This window comes from Canis lupus, chromosome 24, assembly GCF_011100685.1.
Source record: "Canis lupus familiaris isolate Mischka breed German Shepherd chromosome 24, alternate assembly UU_Cfam_GSD_1.0, whole genome shotgun sequence".
NCBI lineage: Eukaryota > Metazoa > Chordata > Mammalia > Carnivora > Canidae > Canis > Canis lupus.
Window position 1 is genome coordinate 4,385,959 of NC_049245.1, and position 12,735 is coordinate 4,398,693.

The following is a 12,735-nucleotide window of genomic DNA, read 5'->3' on the forward strand; positions in this document are numbered from 1 at the left end:
AAAGCCCTACGCAAATAGGCAGACCCACAAAAGCATCTAAGAGCAGAGCTTATCATTCTTTACCTGCTTTGGGAGGATTCTACACACCATTCACCAGATTGATCTGCCCGGGCTACTTCTAAAGAATGGGGCTTTTAAGAAAGTCTCAAGAAATAAGTCCTAAAGGGATGCCGAAGCCAGAAGAAATGAATAGCGTCTGGCCCTTTCTTCCTGGAACTGGAGACTTTTAAACCCTTCATTAGTGTGAAGTAGAAAATTCTGTACTCTTTATCTGTGTGTCTATATTGTGGCCTCTGAGGCCTAGAGATGGCATTAGTCAGAAGCCTCCTGATTAATCTCTTGACATGTCTCCTTCACACATCTGGGATAGAACTGCACTCAATAAGCCATCCATCCTTCAAATAGTCTTCATAATCCCACCAGTCCTAGTGTGCCTTAGAGTGGCAAAGTCCTTACAAGTGACCTCTGTTGGCCTGCCTTCCATTATATTTCTGGGATCAAAGATAACACAGCTAGAATTTAATAAGCACATACGATGACTGAGGTTTCAGCTGCCTATGGAGCTTACTTGGCTTCATGATTACCACAACTCTGTGAAGTAGGCATCTTAATCTGCATTTTACAGATGGTGGAAATGAGGTTCAGAGAATTTAAGACATTCACCTGGCATCCCAAAGGACAAAAGTGATGGAACTGAGATCTAGGATTTCCTCTGAAACCTGAGTCCTCGCGTTATTGCCAATGACTTCATGCATCAAACATTCATCATTTTCCCTATGGTTCTCATATTTAGAAAGAAGAGATGTAATCTGCAAACAAGCACAACTGGGACAATTCCTACCTCACCTGTGACCCTCCCAAGGAGAGAAGAGAGTCGAATTGAGTCACCTTGACCAAGTGAGCATCATGAAGGTCAAACCAAGAGCTAAGTCCACCTCAGCAGATATCAGTCTAGGTTTTGAGTTTTCTGTAGAAGCTTTAAAAATGTTTTTGTAATAAGATAAGGATAAAGGAAAACTGGAAGCCTGTTTTTTCAGAAAGAAATAAGTCTGAGGGGAAATGAGGTAGCAGAGACTAGCTAGCTGTTCACCAGATCTGCTCTCTCTTCTTCCAGGTCATTCTGGTAACATAGAAATCCCAGCCTCCCTAGGAGTGAGGAGTTGTCATGTGACTGAGCCCAGGCCAGTGGAATGTGAGTAGAAGTGAGACTCTAGTTGCTCAAACTCAGCTATAGACAATCCTCTATCGCTTTGCCTCTGAAAGCAGAGAAACACAACACCCTTGGGAAACAAGCATAAGGATGGGAAAGCCTCAAAATGGAAGGCTTCAGAGTACACAGACCACCTCTTGCAATAGGGCCACCCAAAGACCAGAACCTTCCACAAGAAAGAAATAAACTTCTATGTTAAACTACCAAATCTGCAGCACTTATTTGTTAACAACAGCTACTAATTCCCTATCTAATTAATTCAGTAAAGACTTTGATACAAATTAAAGAGCAGATAACAGTAAGTTGCTAACTTGTTGCACTTAAGAGTGTCAACAGCTACTATCTGACTCATTATGAAAATCATAACTACAGAGATAAACTGGTGAAATTACGTAAGTTAGTACATAAAGAACAGATTTTAAGACTTTTTAAAAAAATTTTAGTTCTTTCTTGGGTTCAAACCAGGTGATTTGAGGTTTTTCATTCTTAATATTTTGTATATATTTGGTTAAATATATATTTAAGTAATTTAATATGAATATATATAATTTAACATCTTTATTAAATATATATACTTATCATATATAAAATACATAATATAGGTATCACATACATATATATTCCTACATAGGATCCATACCCACTGTGGAGCCCCACGTTGGGTTTGAACTCATAACCCTGTGATCAAGACCAGAGCTGAGGAGAGAGGTGGGGCAAGATGGCAGAGGAGTGGGGTCCCCAAGTCACCTGTCCCCACCAATTTACCTAGATAACTTTCAAATCAGCCTGAAAACCTACGAATTCGACCTGAGATTTAAAGAGAGAAGAGCTGAAACACTACAGAGACAATTTGCACTTCTAACAAGGTAGAAAGGCAGGAAAAAAATAAAAATAAAAAAGTATCAAGTGGGGGAGGGGCCCCGCGAGGAGCCAAGCTAAGGACGGGCAGCGAGAGCCTCGGGGACAGGGAATCCCAGCCCCGGAGAAGCAGGAACTTTAAAAATCGGCACCGGATTCTTCCCGGACAGAAAGGCGCTCGCAGGGAACTCGGGCAGAACCCCAGGAGGGGCCTGGAGCCCCCGGTCTCCCGGGGTCACTAGCAGAGGAGGTGCGCCCGGGGGGCGAGCGCGCCGCACACCGTGGGCTGAGTGCGGTAAAGGGCTGGAGCGCCCGGGGGGGCCCCGAGAGCAGCTCAGGAGGGGGCCCTGGGCAGAGGGGGCTGTGCGGCCCGGATCCCAGGGCGCCGGGGGACACAGCCCAGGATCCTGTGCTCCCCCCGGGACAGGCGGAGGCGGGGAGGGCCCAGGACAGCGGGGGACGCTCCTGCCACCAGGACCCCCGAGCTGTGCAGATCAGCGCCCCCCACCGCCCCCCGCCCTGGAAGCATCCCGGCCAGTGCAGACTGGGAGCTGCGGTAGTTACTGCGGCAGCTGACTCCAGGGCCGGAGAGCTGGCCGCCGCCAGTGTTGTCGTTCCTCCTGGTGGCACCTTGTACCTGGAATGGAGCGGGGCTCTAGGGAACAGAGGCCTCACGGGGTAAACAGCTCCCACTGAGCCGTGCACCTGGCGGGGGGCAGGGGAGCTCCCCCAGGTGCACACACCTGAGAATCAGCACAGCAGGCCGCTCCCCCAGAAGACCAGCTGGAAGGACAGGGGGCAGCAAGTTCTTGACTGAGCAGTGCTGGAAAGCTCCAGGGGAAGTCGGGGAATTTACAACATATAGAACCAGAGGATACGCTTCTTCTCTTTTTTTTTTTCTTCCTTTTTCCAGTACAACTCGTTTTTAGCCATTCTGCACTGAGCAAAATGACTAGAAAGAACTCACCACAAAAGAAAGAATCAGAAACAGTACTCTCTACCACAGACTTACAGAAATTGGATTACAATTCCTGACAGAAAGCCAATTCTGAAGCACCATTATAAAGCTACTGGTGGTTCAGGAAAAAAGCATAAAGGATTCAAGAAACTTCATGACTGCAGAATTTAGATCTAATCAGGCCGAAATTAAAAACCAATTAAATGAGATGCAATCCAAACTGGAGGTCCTAATGATGAGGGTTAATGAAGTAGAAGAGAGAGTGAGTGACATAGAAGACAAGTTGTTGGCAAGGAAGGAAGCTGAGGAAAATGGGGGAAAAAAATTGAAAGACCAAAGGAAAGGTTAAGGGAAATAAATGACAGCCTCCCAAGGAAAAATCTGTTTAATTGGGGTTCCAGAGGGTGCTGAGAGGAGAGAAGACCAGAAAGCATATTTGAACAAATCATAGCTGAGAACTTTCCTAATTTGCGGAGGGAAACAGGCATTCAGATACAGGAGATAGAGAGGTCCCCCCCCAAAAATCAATATAAACCATTCAACACCTTGACATTTAATACTGAAACTTGCAAATTCCAAAGATAAAGAGAAAAATCCTTAACAGCAAGACACAAGAGATCCTTAACTTATATGGGGAGAAATATTAGATTAGCAGCAGACCTCTCCATAGAGACCTGGTAGGCCAGAAAGAGCTGGCAGGATATATTCAGGGTCCTAAATGAGAAGAACACACAGCCAAGAATATTTTATCATCAAGGCTCTCATTCAGAATGGAAGGAGAGATAAAGAGCTTCCAAGATAGGCAGAAACTGAAAGAATATGTGACCACCAAACCAGCTCTGCAAGAAATATTAAGGGGAACCCCGTAAAAGAAAGAGGAAGCCCAAAGAATCCACAAAAACAGGGACTGAATAGATATTATGATGACACTCAATTCATATCTTTCAATAGTAACTCTGAACATGAAGGGCTTAATGAGCCCTTCAAAAGACGCAGGTTTTCAGACTGGATAAAAAAGCAAGAGCCATCTATTTGCTGTCTGCAAGAGACTCATTTGAGACCTAAGGACACCTACAGCCTGAAAATAAAACATTGGAGAACCATTTACCATTCAAATGGTCCTCAAAAGAAAGCAGGGGTAGCAATCCTCATATCGGATAAATTAAAGTTTATCCCAAAGACTGTAGTAAGAGATGAAGAGGGACACTATATCGTACATAAAGGATCTATCCAACAAGAGGACCTAACAATCATGAATATTTATGCCCATAATGTGGGAGCTGCCAAGTATATCAATAAATTAATAACCAAAGTAAAGACATACTTAGATAATAATACACTAATACTGGGAGATTTCAACACAGCACTTTCTGCAAATGACAGATTTTCTAAGTACAACATCTCCCAAGAAGCAAGAGCTTTAAATGATACACTGGACCAGATGAATTTCACAGATATTGACAGAACTTTACATCCAAATGCAGTTGAATACACATTCTTCTAAAGTGCACATGGAATTTTCTCCAGAATAGACCACATACTGGGTCACAAATCAGGTCTCAACAGATACCAAAAGATTGGGATTGTCCCCTGCATATTTCCAGGCCATAATGCTTTGCAACTTGAACTCCATCACATGAAGAAATTTGGAAGAAATTCAAACACATGGAGGTTAAAGAGCATCCTGCTAAAAGATGAAAGGATCAACCAAGAAATTAGAGAATTAAAAAGATTCATGCAAACTAATGAGAATGAAGATACAATGTTCAAAATCTTTGGGATACAGCAAAAACAGTCCTAAGAGGGAAATACATTGCAATATAAGCATCCCTCAAGAAACTGGAAAAAACTCAAATACACAAGCTAACCTCTTACCTAAAGGAACTGGAGAAAGAACAGCAAATAAAACCTACACCCAGCAGAAGAAGAGAGTTAATAAAGATTCAAGCAGAACTCAGTGAAATAGAGACCGGAAAAACTGTAGAACAGATCAACAAAACCAGGAGTTGGTTCTTTGAAATAATTAATAAGATAGATAAACCATTAGCCAGCCTTCTTAAAAACAAAAGAGAAAAGACTCTAATAAAATCACGAATGAAATGGGAGAGATCACCACCAATACCAAGGAAATACAAACGATTTTAAAAACATATTATGAGCAGCTATAAGCCAATAAATTAGGCAATCTAGAAGAAATGGATGCATTTCTGGAAAACCATAAACTACCAAAACTGGAATAGGAATAAATAAAACACCTGAACAGGCCAATAACCAGGGAGGAAACTGAAGCAGTCATCAAAAACCTCCAAGAAAAAAAGTCCAGGGCCAGATGGCTTCCCAGGGGAATTCTATCAAACATTAAGAAGAAATCATACCTATTCTCCTAAAGCTGTTCCAAAAGGTAGAAACGGATGGAACACTTCCAAACTCGTTCTATGAGGCTAGCATCACCTTAATTCCAAAACCAGACAAAGACCCCACCAAAAAGGAGAATTATAGACCAATATCCCTGATGAACACGATGCAAAAATTCTCAACAAGATACTTATCAACAGGATCCAACAGTACATTAAGAAGATTATTAACCATGATCAAGTGTGATTTATCCCCAGGATGCAAGGCTGGTTCAACACTCATAAAGCAATCAACATGATAGATGGATCACATCAACAAGAGAAAAAACAAGAACCATATGATCCTCTCAATAGATGCAGAGAAAGAATTTGACAAAATACAGCATCCATTACTGATCAAAACTCTTCAGAGTGTAGGGATAGAGGGAACATTCCTCAGCATCTTAAAAGCCATCTACAAAAAGCCCACAGCAAATATCATTCTCAATTGGGAAACACTGGGAGCCTTTCCCCTAAGATCAGGAACACGACAGGGATGTCCACTCTCACCACTGCTATTCAACATGGTACTAGAAGTCCTAGCCTCAGCAATCAGGCAACAAAAAGAAATCAAAGGCATTCAAATTGGCAAAGAAGAAGTCAAACTCTCCCTCTTTGCAGATGACATGATACTGTACATAGAAAACCCAAAAGACTCCACCCCAAGATTGCTAGAACTCATACAGCAATTCTGCAGTGTGGCAGAATACTAAATGCCCAGAAATCAGTGGCATTTCTATACACTAACAATGAGACTGAAGAAAGAGAAATTAAGGAGTCAATCCCATTTACAGTTGCACCCAAAAGCATAAGATACCTAGGAATAAACCTAGGAATATCCTAACCAAAGAGGTAAAGGATCTATGCCCTAAAAATTACAGAACACTCCTGAAAGAAATTGAAGAAGACACAAGAGATGGAAAAATATTCCATGCTCATTTCAATTTGAATTGGATTGGAAGAATTAATATTGTGAAAATGTCAGTGCTACCCAGGGCAATTTACACATTTAATGCAATCCCTATCAAAATACCATGGACTTTTTTCAGAGCTGAGATCAAGAGTCCAACACAACCCACTGAGCCACTCAGCACCCCTACAATGTGTAATTAAAGTTAATTTCACTTTCTTTTTATTTTTTAATGTAGCTACTAGAAAATTTAAAACTGTATCTGTAGCTTGTATTCTAATTCTACAGGACAATGCTACTCTAAATCATGCAGATGTCAGGCTTTCAATCTAATTATCATTATATATTGAGTATCTACATATAGCAATTACAGTGGGGGGCCTCTACTCTGCTCTGACAAGTGCTGTGACCTCAGGCAAGTCATTATTCCCCTCTGGATCTTTTTTTTTCTTTTCATGTGAAGGATGAGAAATTTGGACTTTCCATGCTTTATAGATTGGTCAGGCCCAGCCCTATAATTATACACCAACTGGCCTTTTATCTTTTTAAGTTTTTACTTAAATTCCAGTTAGTGTTCTGTCTCCCTTTTCTGATATTTCCCACACATTTCTTCTCCCTTCCCTTATATTCCCTTTCACTATTATTTATATTCCCCAAATGAATGAGAACAGAACATAGAGACTCCTAACTCTGGGAAACGAACTCTGGAAGGGGAGGAGGGCAGGGGGTGGGGGTGAATGAGTGACGGGCACTGAGGGGGGCACTTGAGGGGATGAGCACTGGGTGTTATTCTGTATGTTGGCAAAGTGAACACCAATAAAAAGTAAATTTATTATAAAAAATAATTTAAAAAAATAAATAAAATAAAATAAAATAAATTCCAGTTAGTGAACACACAGTATATTATTAATTTCAGGTGTACCTATATCGATTCAAAAATTCCATATTCATCCAGTGCTTACGACAAATGCATTCCTTAATCCCCATCACCTATTTCACCCATCTCCCAGGCCACTTCCCTAGACCAACTGGCCTTGATGTTATGGTTTAAAGTAAAAAAAAAAAAAACAAAAAAAAAAACAGTAGAACGCCAAACTTAACTTTCTTCATGACCTGTACCTCGAACTAGTCTGCTGCTGGTTGATCTGTGGCCACATTCACCCATTGAACTTATCCCATATTGCTTCTCTTATATGGACCTCTGGCTTCCCTCCTCTACTATAATTCATATTTGACACTCAGATTGTGTAGTTTCTGGACAATCCAGTAGACACCTGATCCAGTAAACACTCCTGGAAGGCCCCATAGGTTCCTACAGCACAGGCCCAAGGATCTCAGACCCAACTAAGCAGGTAGAGGGGGGGAGATAAGCTCTTTTTCAAACGAACATCCAATGATCTGAGAGTGAAGCCCACGCCGAAGGCTATCATTTTAAATAGCTCTTTCTTTCAAAGTTTATTTGAAGGACGCACTCTGAGGAAAAGCTCATTTCCTTAAAACATCAAAGAACTAAAAAACCAAAAGATGATAGATTTTTCTGGAGACAGAGAAGTATATAAATAAAATTCTGCGAAGTTTACAAATAAATACTACAAAGAGTTCATTTCTGCTACAGTTGTCCACCACTCTCAATATTACATTTAGCTAACTTAATTTTCCATGGATAAATTTTATTCAAAGTTAAATTTCACTTAATAGGTCATCTGAGTAAACAGTTTCAAGTGTTTTTTGCCAAAAAACAATATGTTTCCCGGCTCTAGATGAAATCGGCAGTGTCAGGCTAAGAAAACAACCTTAAAATTTTGCAGAGGACTGGAATAGTTGCAGAAAAATTAGAGCCCAGAGCTTAGTCTCTTTCCTGCAGTTCTGGAGACAAAAAAAATTTACCAATTTCCACCAAAACCATGTCTTGGAAGGGCAAGAGGAGAATGCCATTTTTTAAAAATCCAAAATATTGCAAAACACACATCTTTAAAGTGGCAGCTATCATATGAAGAGTGTGTCATTTCGTGTTGTCACACCAACCAAAGACAGCACTGACCCTATAATGGGCACCCTGCATCCTCACCCCTGGCTGGGGGTTCTGGGCACCTGGTTTTCAGGGGAAGGAAAAGAGAGAGGGAGATGGGGCAGAGGAGAATAGGAAAGGGGAAAGAGGGTCCAAGGAGGGGTGAGGTATGACATGGAATTTTGCAAATGCAAAGAAATTATTCAGGAAAGAGGAGCAGGGAATCTTGGAGTGGAGGTTTTCATGAAAATTAATCTCTCTTTTGAAGTGTCGTGGAACTACTGGATTTGTCCAGTAGAAGGAGTAGTAAGGATGAACTAGTTGCAGGTCAAGTTGACAGATGAGGAAGCTGATGTCTGAGAGGCAAACCAGCCCCCTATCCTGCACAGAGGATACAACCAGGATGGAGGTCACTGCATCTCCAGGATCTGAATATACTTACTCTAATGGCTCCCAAAGCCAGGGGTTCCAAGGACACAGTCTGAGAAGCTCAGTGACATCACAGGTAGCACCAGGTGTACCTTATGACAAGAGCCCAGTTAACTCCTGCCTATGACCCTGGTACCATTACTCACATGGCCATGGCGCATGCTGGCACCCTAAATGTTCGGGTCCCCAAGTAAGTAATCACCCCCTCTGAACACAGAGGGAACCCCAATGCATCATCTTTGGAAGTAGACTCTTGCTCTGCTGACATCATCACAAAGCAGAAGGGAAACTGGTCCAGAAACCACATGGCTCACTTCCTAGACCATACACTTAAGACTTTTGAGAGTAGACACCACTGCATTCAACCAGGACAAGCAATATTCACTGCCTACAGGGCTGCTCTGACCTCTTAAGGCTATTCTCTGGCAATTGAGCCCTGGCTCAGTCCAGTTTAGTTCCGCCCTCTCAGTACATTAAAGGTAGGGAAGATGAATATTACTGAATTTAAATTCCAAATCCTGACCTTATGAGTGCTTTAGCTCTCAACATTTTTGTGTAAAGTATCTGTTCCATGCAGACAGAGAAGCAGACTTCCAACAGCATTCTGGAAAGAGCACCAAGGCTACCGGGGGTCATGTGTGTGTGTGGTCATGTTTTGACCATATTCTTGTAGAAAGAGAGCATTCCTCAGAGGTGCTGTGCTCATTACCGTGGTGAGACCTTTCAAGTTTGTCTGTATTAGAAAATAGTGCTTGAACCTCTCAGCCCAGCTTCCTGACTGCTCAGACCCAGGCCACCTGAGGACATGGTCTATTGACAGAACCAGATGGATTGAGTGTGCCCAGTCCTGTGGGGAGGGGCTGGAGAAGGCAGTTCCACAACCCACCTGTAATAGAGAGACAGCAGCAGTGAGAAATTCATGAGCGAGCTCTAACTATAGAACTACCACACAAGGGCACTAGGCTGGTCATACTTTATTACTTCATTACCAATTCTCACAGCAGTCATGAAAGATCAGAATGATTATCTCAATTTTTCACAGATGCAGACAGAGGCTCAGAAAGCCTATTTTGCCCAGGCCCACAGCTTCTAAGCTGGGAGTGAAATCCAGGTGAGGGTGACCCCAAAACCCAGGAAGAGATGGGACTCTCAAAATCTACATGCCCGCTTTATATCTTTGAGGTGTTGGCAATTAAACTGGAGAGATGGGAGGTATGTGCAAAGATACATGGAAGTTCTAGACCTGCCTGTTCAATAGAACTTTCTATGATGATAGAAATGTTCTATGATCTGTGCTCTCCAATATGGTAGCCATGAGCCACATACAGCTATTAGGTATTTGACATGTAGCCAGTGCAGGTGCGAATCTGAACTTTTAATCTATTTAATTTGAATTAATTTGAATTTAAGTCGCCACTGAGTGTCCATATTGGACAGCACAGTTAGAGACATTTTGTATCAAAAACATTTGGCAAACAAAATGGTCACAGCAGTTTGGTGTGGTCAAAGCAGGCTTGGTGAACAACAGAGACTCCAGGCAGGCCCTTGATGTGTCAGAACTTAAAAAAGACCCCCTCCTGTTTGGGACACTATCACCTTCCTTGTAGCATCTGGCTCAGAGTCAAGGGCCTCAGAAATCAAGTCCAGTTCCCATAGCCTGCAAACAAATCAAGAATGTTTCTTCTGGGTCTTTATTTTTTCTGGACTAGCCCTAAGCAGCATTATGAGCTCTTATTCACTCCTTCTGCTGCCTTCTAGAAGCCCTCCCTCCCCTCTCCCCCTCTGCCTTCCCTGCCAACACCAGCAGGTGCTGGGCTTGTGTTCTTTTTAAAAACCTGAACATCTTCCTTTCTATCTGGAAGCTGAGTCATTTCCTCTTTTGCAATGGCTTTTAATGTGCTTTATTCTTTTATACCTATCATTCTGAGAAAGACACTTCTTGGTACAGTGAGCAATGCCACTCACAGAGACAGCATCACCTCCCCCAACACTCATCTCCCAACAGGGAACAGCATGGTGGCTAAACTCAACCAGTCACTGTCCAGTGTGTGACTCCGTTCTTTCTCATTCCAAAGGTATACCAAAGGTAACGACTGGACTCCCTAATGCTGTATTTCCTGACTTCTGATATCTCACTCACCATCTGTCTTTTAGTTATAGGAGGATGTTGAAAAATATTTGGCTACACAACCAGATCAGCAACCAGGGCTCTTGGCACATCTCTCTACAAAGGACTCTGTGTGCTCAATGTGGTGCTCAAACCCATCACACCCATTTTGGCTTCTAGCTCATGTTGCAGTCATGTGCTTCGCTAACCTTCAAGAGTGTTTCTTCAGAGCATTTAATAATAGGTACCGTGACCCCTGAATTCTCCAGCTTGAGGAACATAGATTATGTAGCATTGTGGGTTCTTGTGGGTTTGGGGGGGGTAGGCGGCGCTGGTAATCTATTTTTAATTCTCTCCAGCTCTGCTTGGGAATAGACTGTTAAAATTCTCAGTATGCTGATAAAGGATACCTCTACCCACCTTCCTCCCCAAAAAAAGTAGGCACAGAACTTCACAGAGCACCTTCTGTTTTCAAAGGTCTAAGGTTCCTTGGGCTGCAATGAAGACTGTTTCTATCTTTCCAGCATGACCCTAAAAATGAAGACTGGCCTTTGGATGTGAGATCAACACATGGTTGAGCTGTTCACCCCTCAGAGCAGGCACACATAGGGCCCAAGTCCCCACCACACACGGAAGGTAAGCCCCAGAGAGCCAAGCAGTCCAAGTCATGGTTGGCAAAGCAGAGCCACAGGCCAATACCTCCCAGTGCCTGTTCTGTACCGTCTGTGAGCTAAGGATGATTTTTAAATGTATAAAGGATTGTAAAAGGTGTTTTAAAAAAAACTATAGACATGGCATATGGCCTACAAAGGCTAAAATTTTTATTATCTGGCCATTTGTGAGACAAAGTTGCTGAGCTCTGATCTAAACTAGCAAGACCCTCATCCCTGCAGAAGGTGCTCACCATTTCCTAAGACTTGGTGAGCTAGTTGGTACAATTCCAAGCCCCTTCACTCCTTTTCTGTTTGCTTTCCTTTTAAGTTTAATACACTGGAGATAAAATGTACCCTATATTTCTGAGGAAAGACATGACATATCAAATATAACAACTAAGAAATGAGTTTTCACTTCTCCCAAGAAGACCAACAACATAGGTAAGGAGGTTTAACCTATATGTCTTTACTGAGACAGACACAAGGCTCCTGCTTAAAAACCAGCCAGAGTGGGTTCTAGGGATCAAAGCAAAGATGGCCACAGAACATCCTCACCCAGTATGCTCCGGACTTAGTTTCCCACCTGAGAGAGCACTAGGCTCCACGATTGATATCAGCACAGAGTCCGGAGGATCAGTGACTTTGACTTACCTTTTCACTCCTGTTGTAGAAAAAGAATACAAAGGTAGAATCACACCTGAATTGTCCCCAGGAATGTCACCTTTTGGTTTCTTAGATGCCTGCCCTAACTATCTCTCTGGATGAGAACTCCAAGGGAAGGCATGGCATCCAGCTCTTCCTTAGCCACAGCAGAGAAAACGGCAGCCACTGCCCACAACACAGCTGTTCCCATTACCTGGTTCTGTGCAGTTCTTGCTGCTCCGGGGTCCTGCATCCTCTGAAGTCAGAGTGTCATTCACCTGCATTAACTTCCTCCCCACCGTCCATTGTCTGTCTTCCCCTAGGAGGTCCATGAAGTCAAGGTCTGGGGAGAAAAAGATCACAACCACACATCACTAACAGCCGGGGTTTAGCCTTTACCGATGCTGGGTGTCCGGTGCCCTAATTAGCCATCATTTGCTCAATGGTGAGCCTATTACCCACCTCCCAACCCCAACCCTGGAACTTATCATTATACTCCATCCACACTACTTCTAACTGCCTGAGGGCTTCCACTGACTGCTGGATCCTACTGGGCCCAACAGATGC

At 42.8% G+C, this 12,735-nt stretch overlaps 1 protein-coding gene across 1 annotated transcript in view; it reads right to left on the bottom strand.

Moving 5' to 3' along the window:
* The window catches only part of SLC24A3 (solute carrier family 24 member 3), a 481,529-nt gene that overhangs the window by 408,549 nt on the left and 60,245 nt on the right, over positions 1-12,735 (bottom strand). The window contains exon 2 of the mRNA XM_038571460.1: positions 12,383-12,511. Coding sequence (XP_038427388.1) covers positions 12,383-12,511 — 129 coding nt within the window. The remainder of the gene's footprint in view (positions 1-12,382; positions 12,512-12,735) is intronic.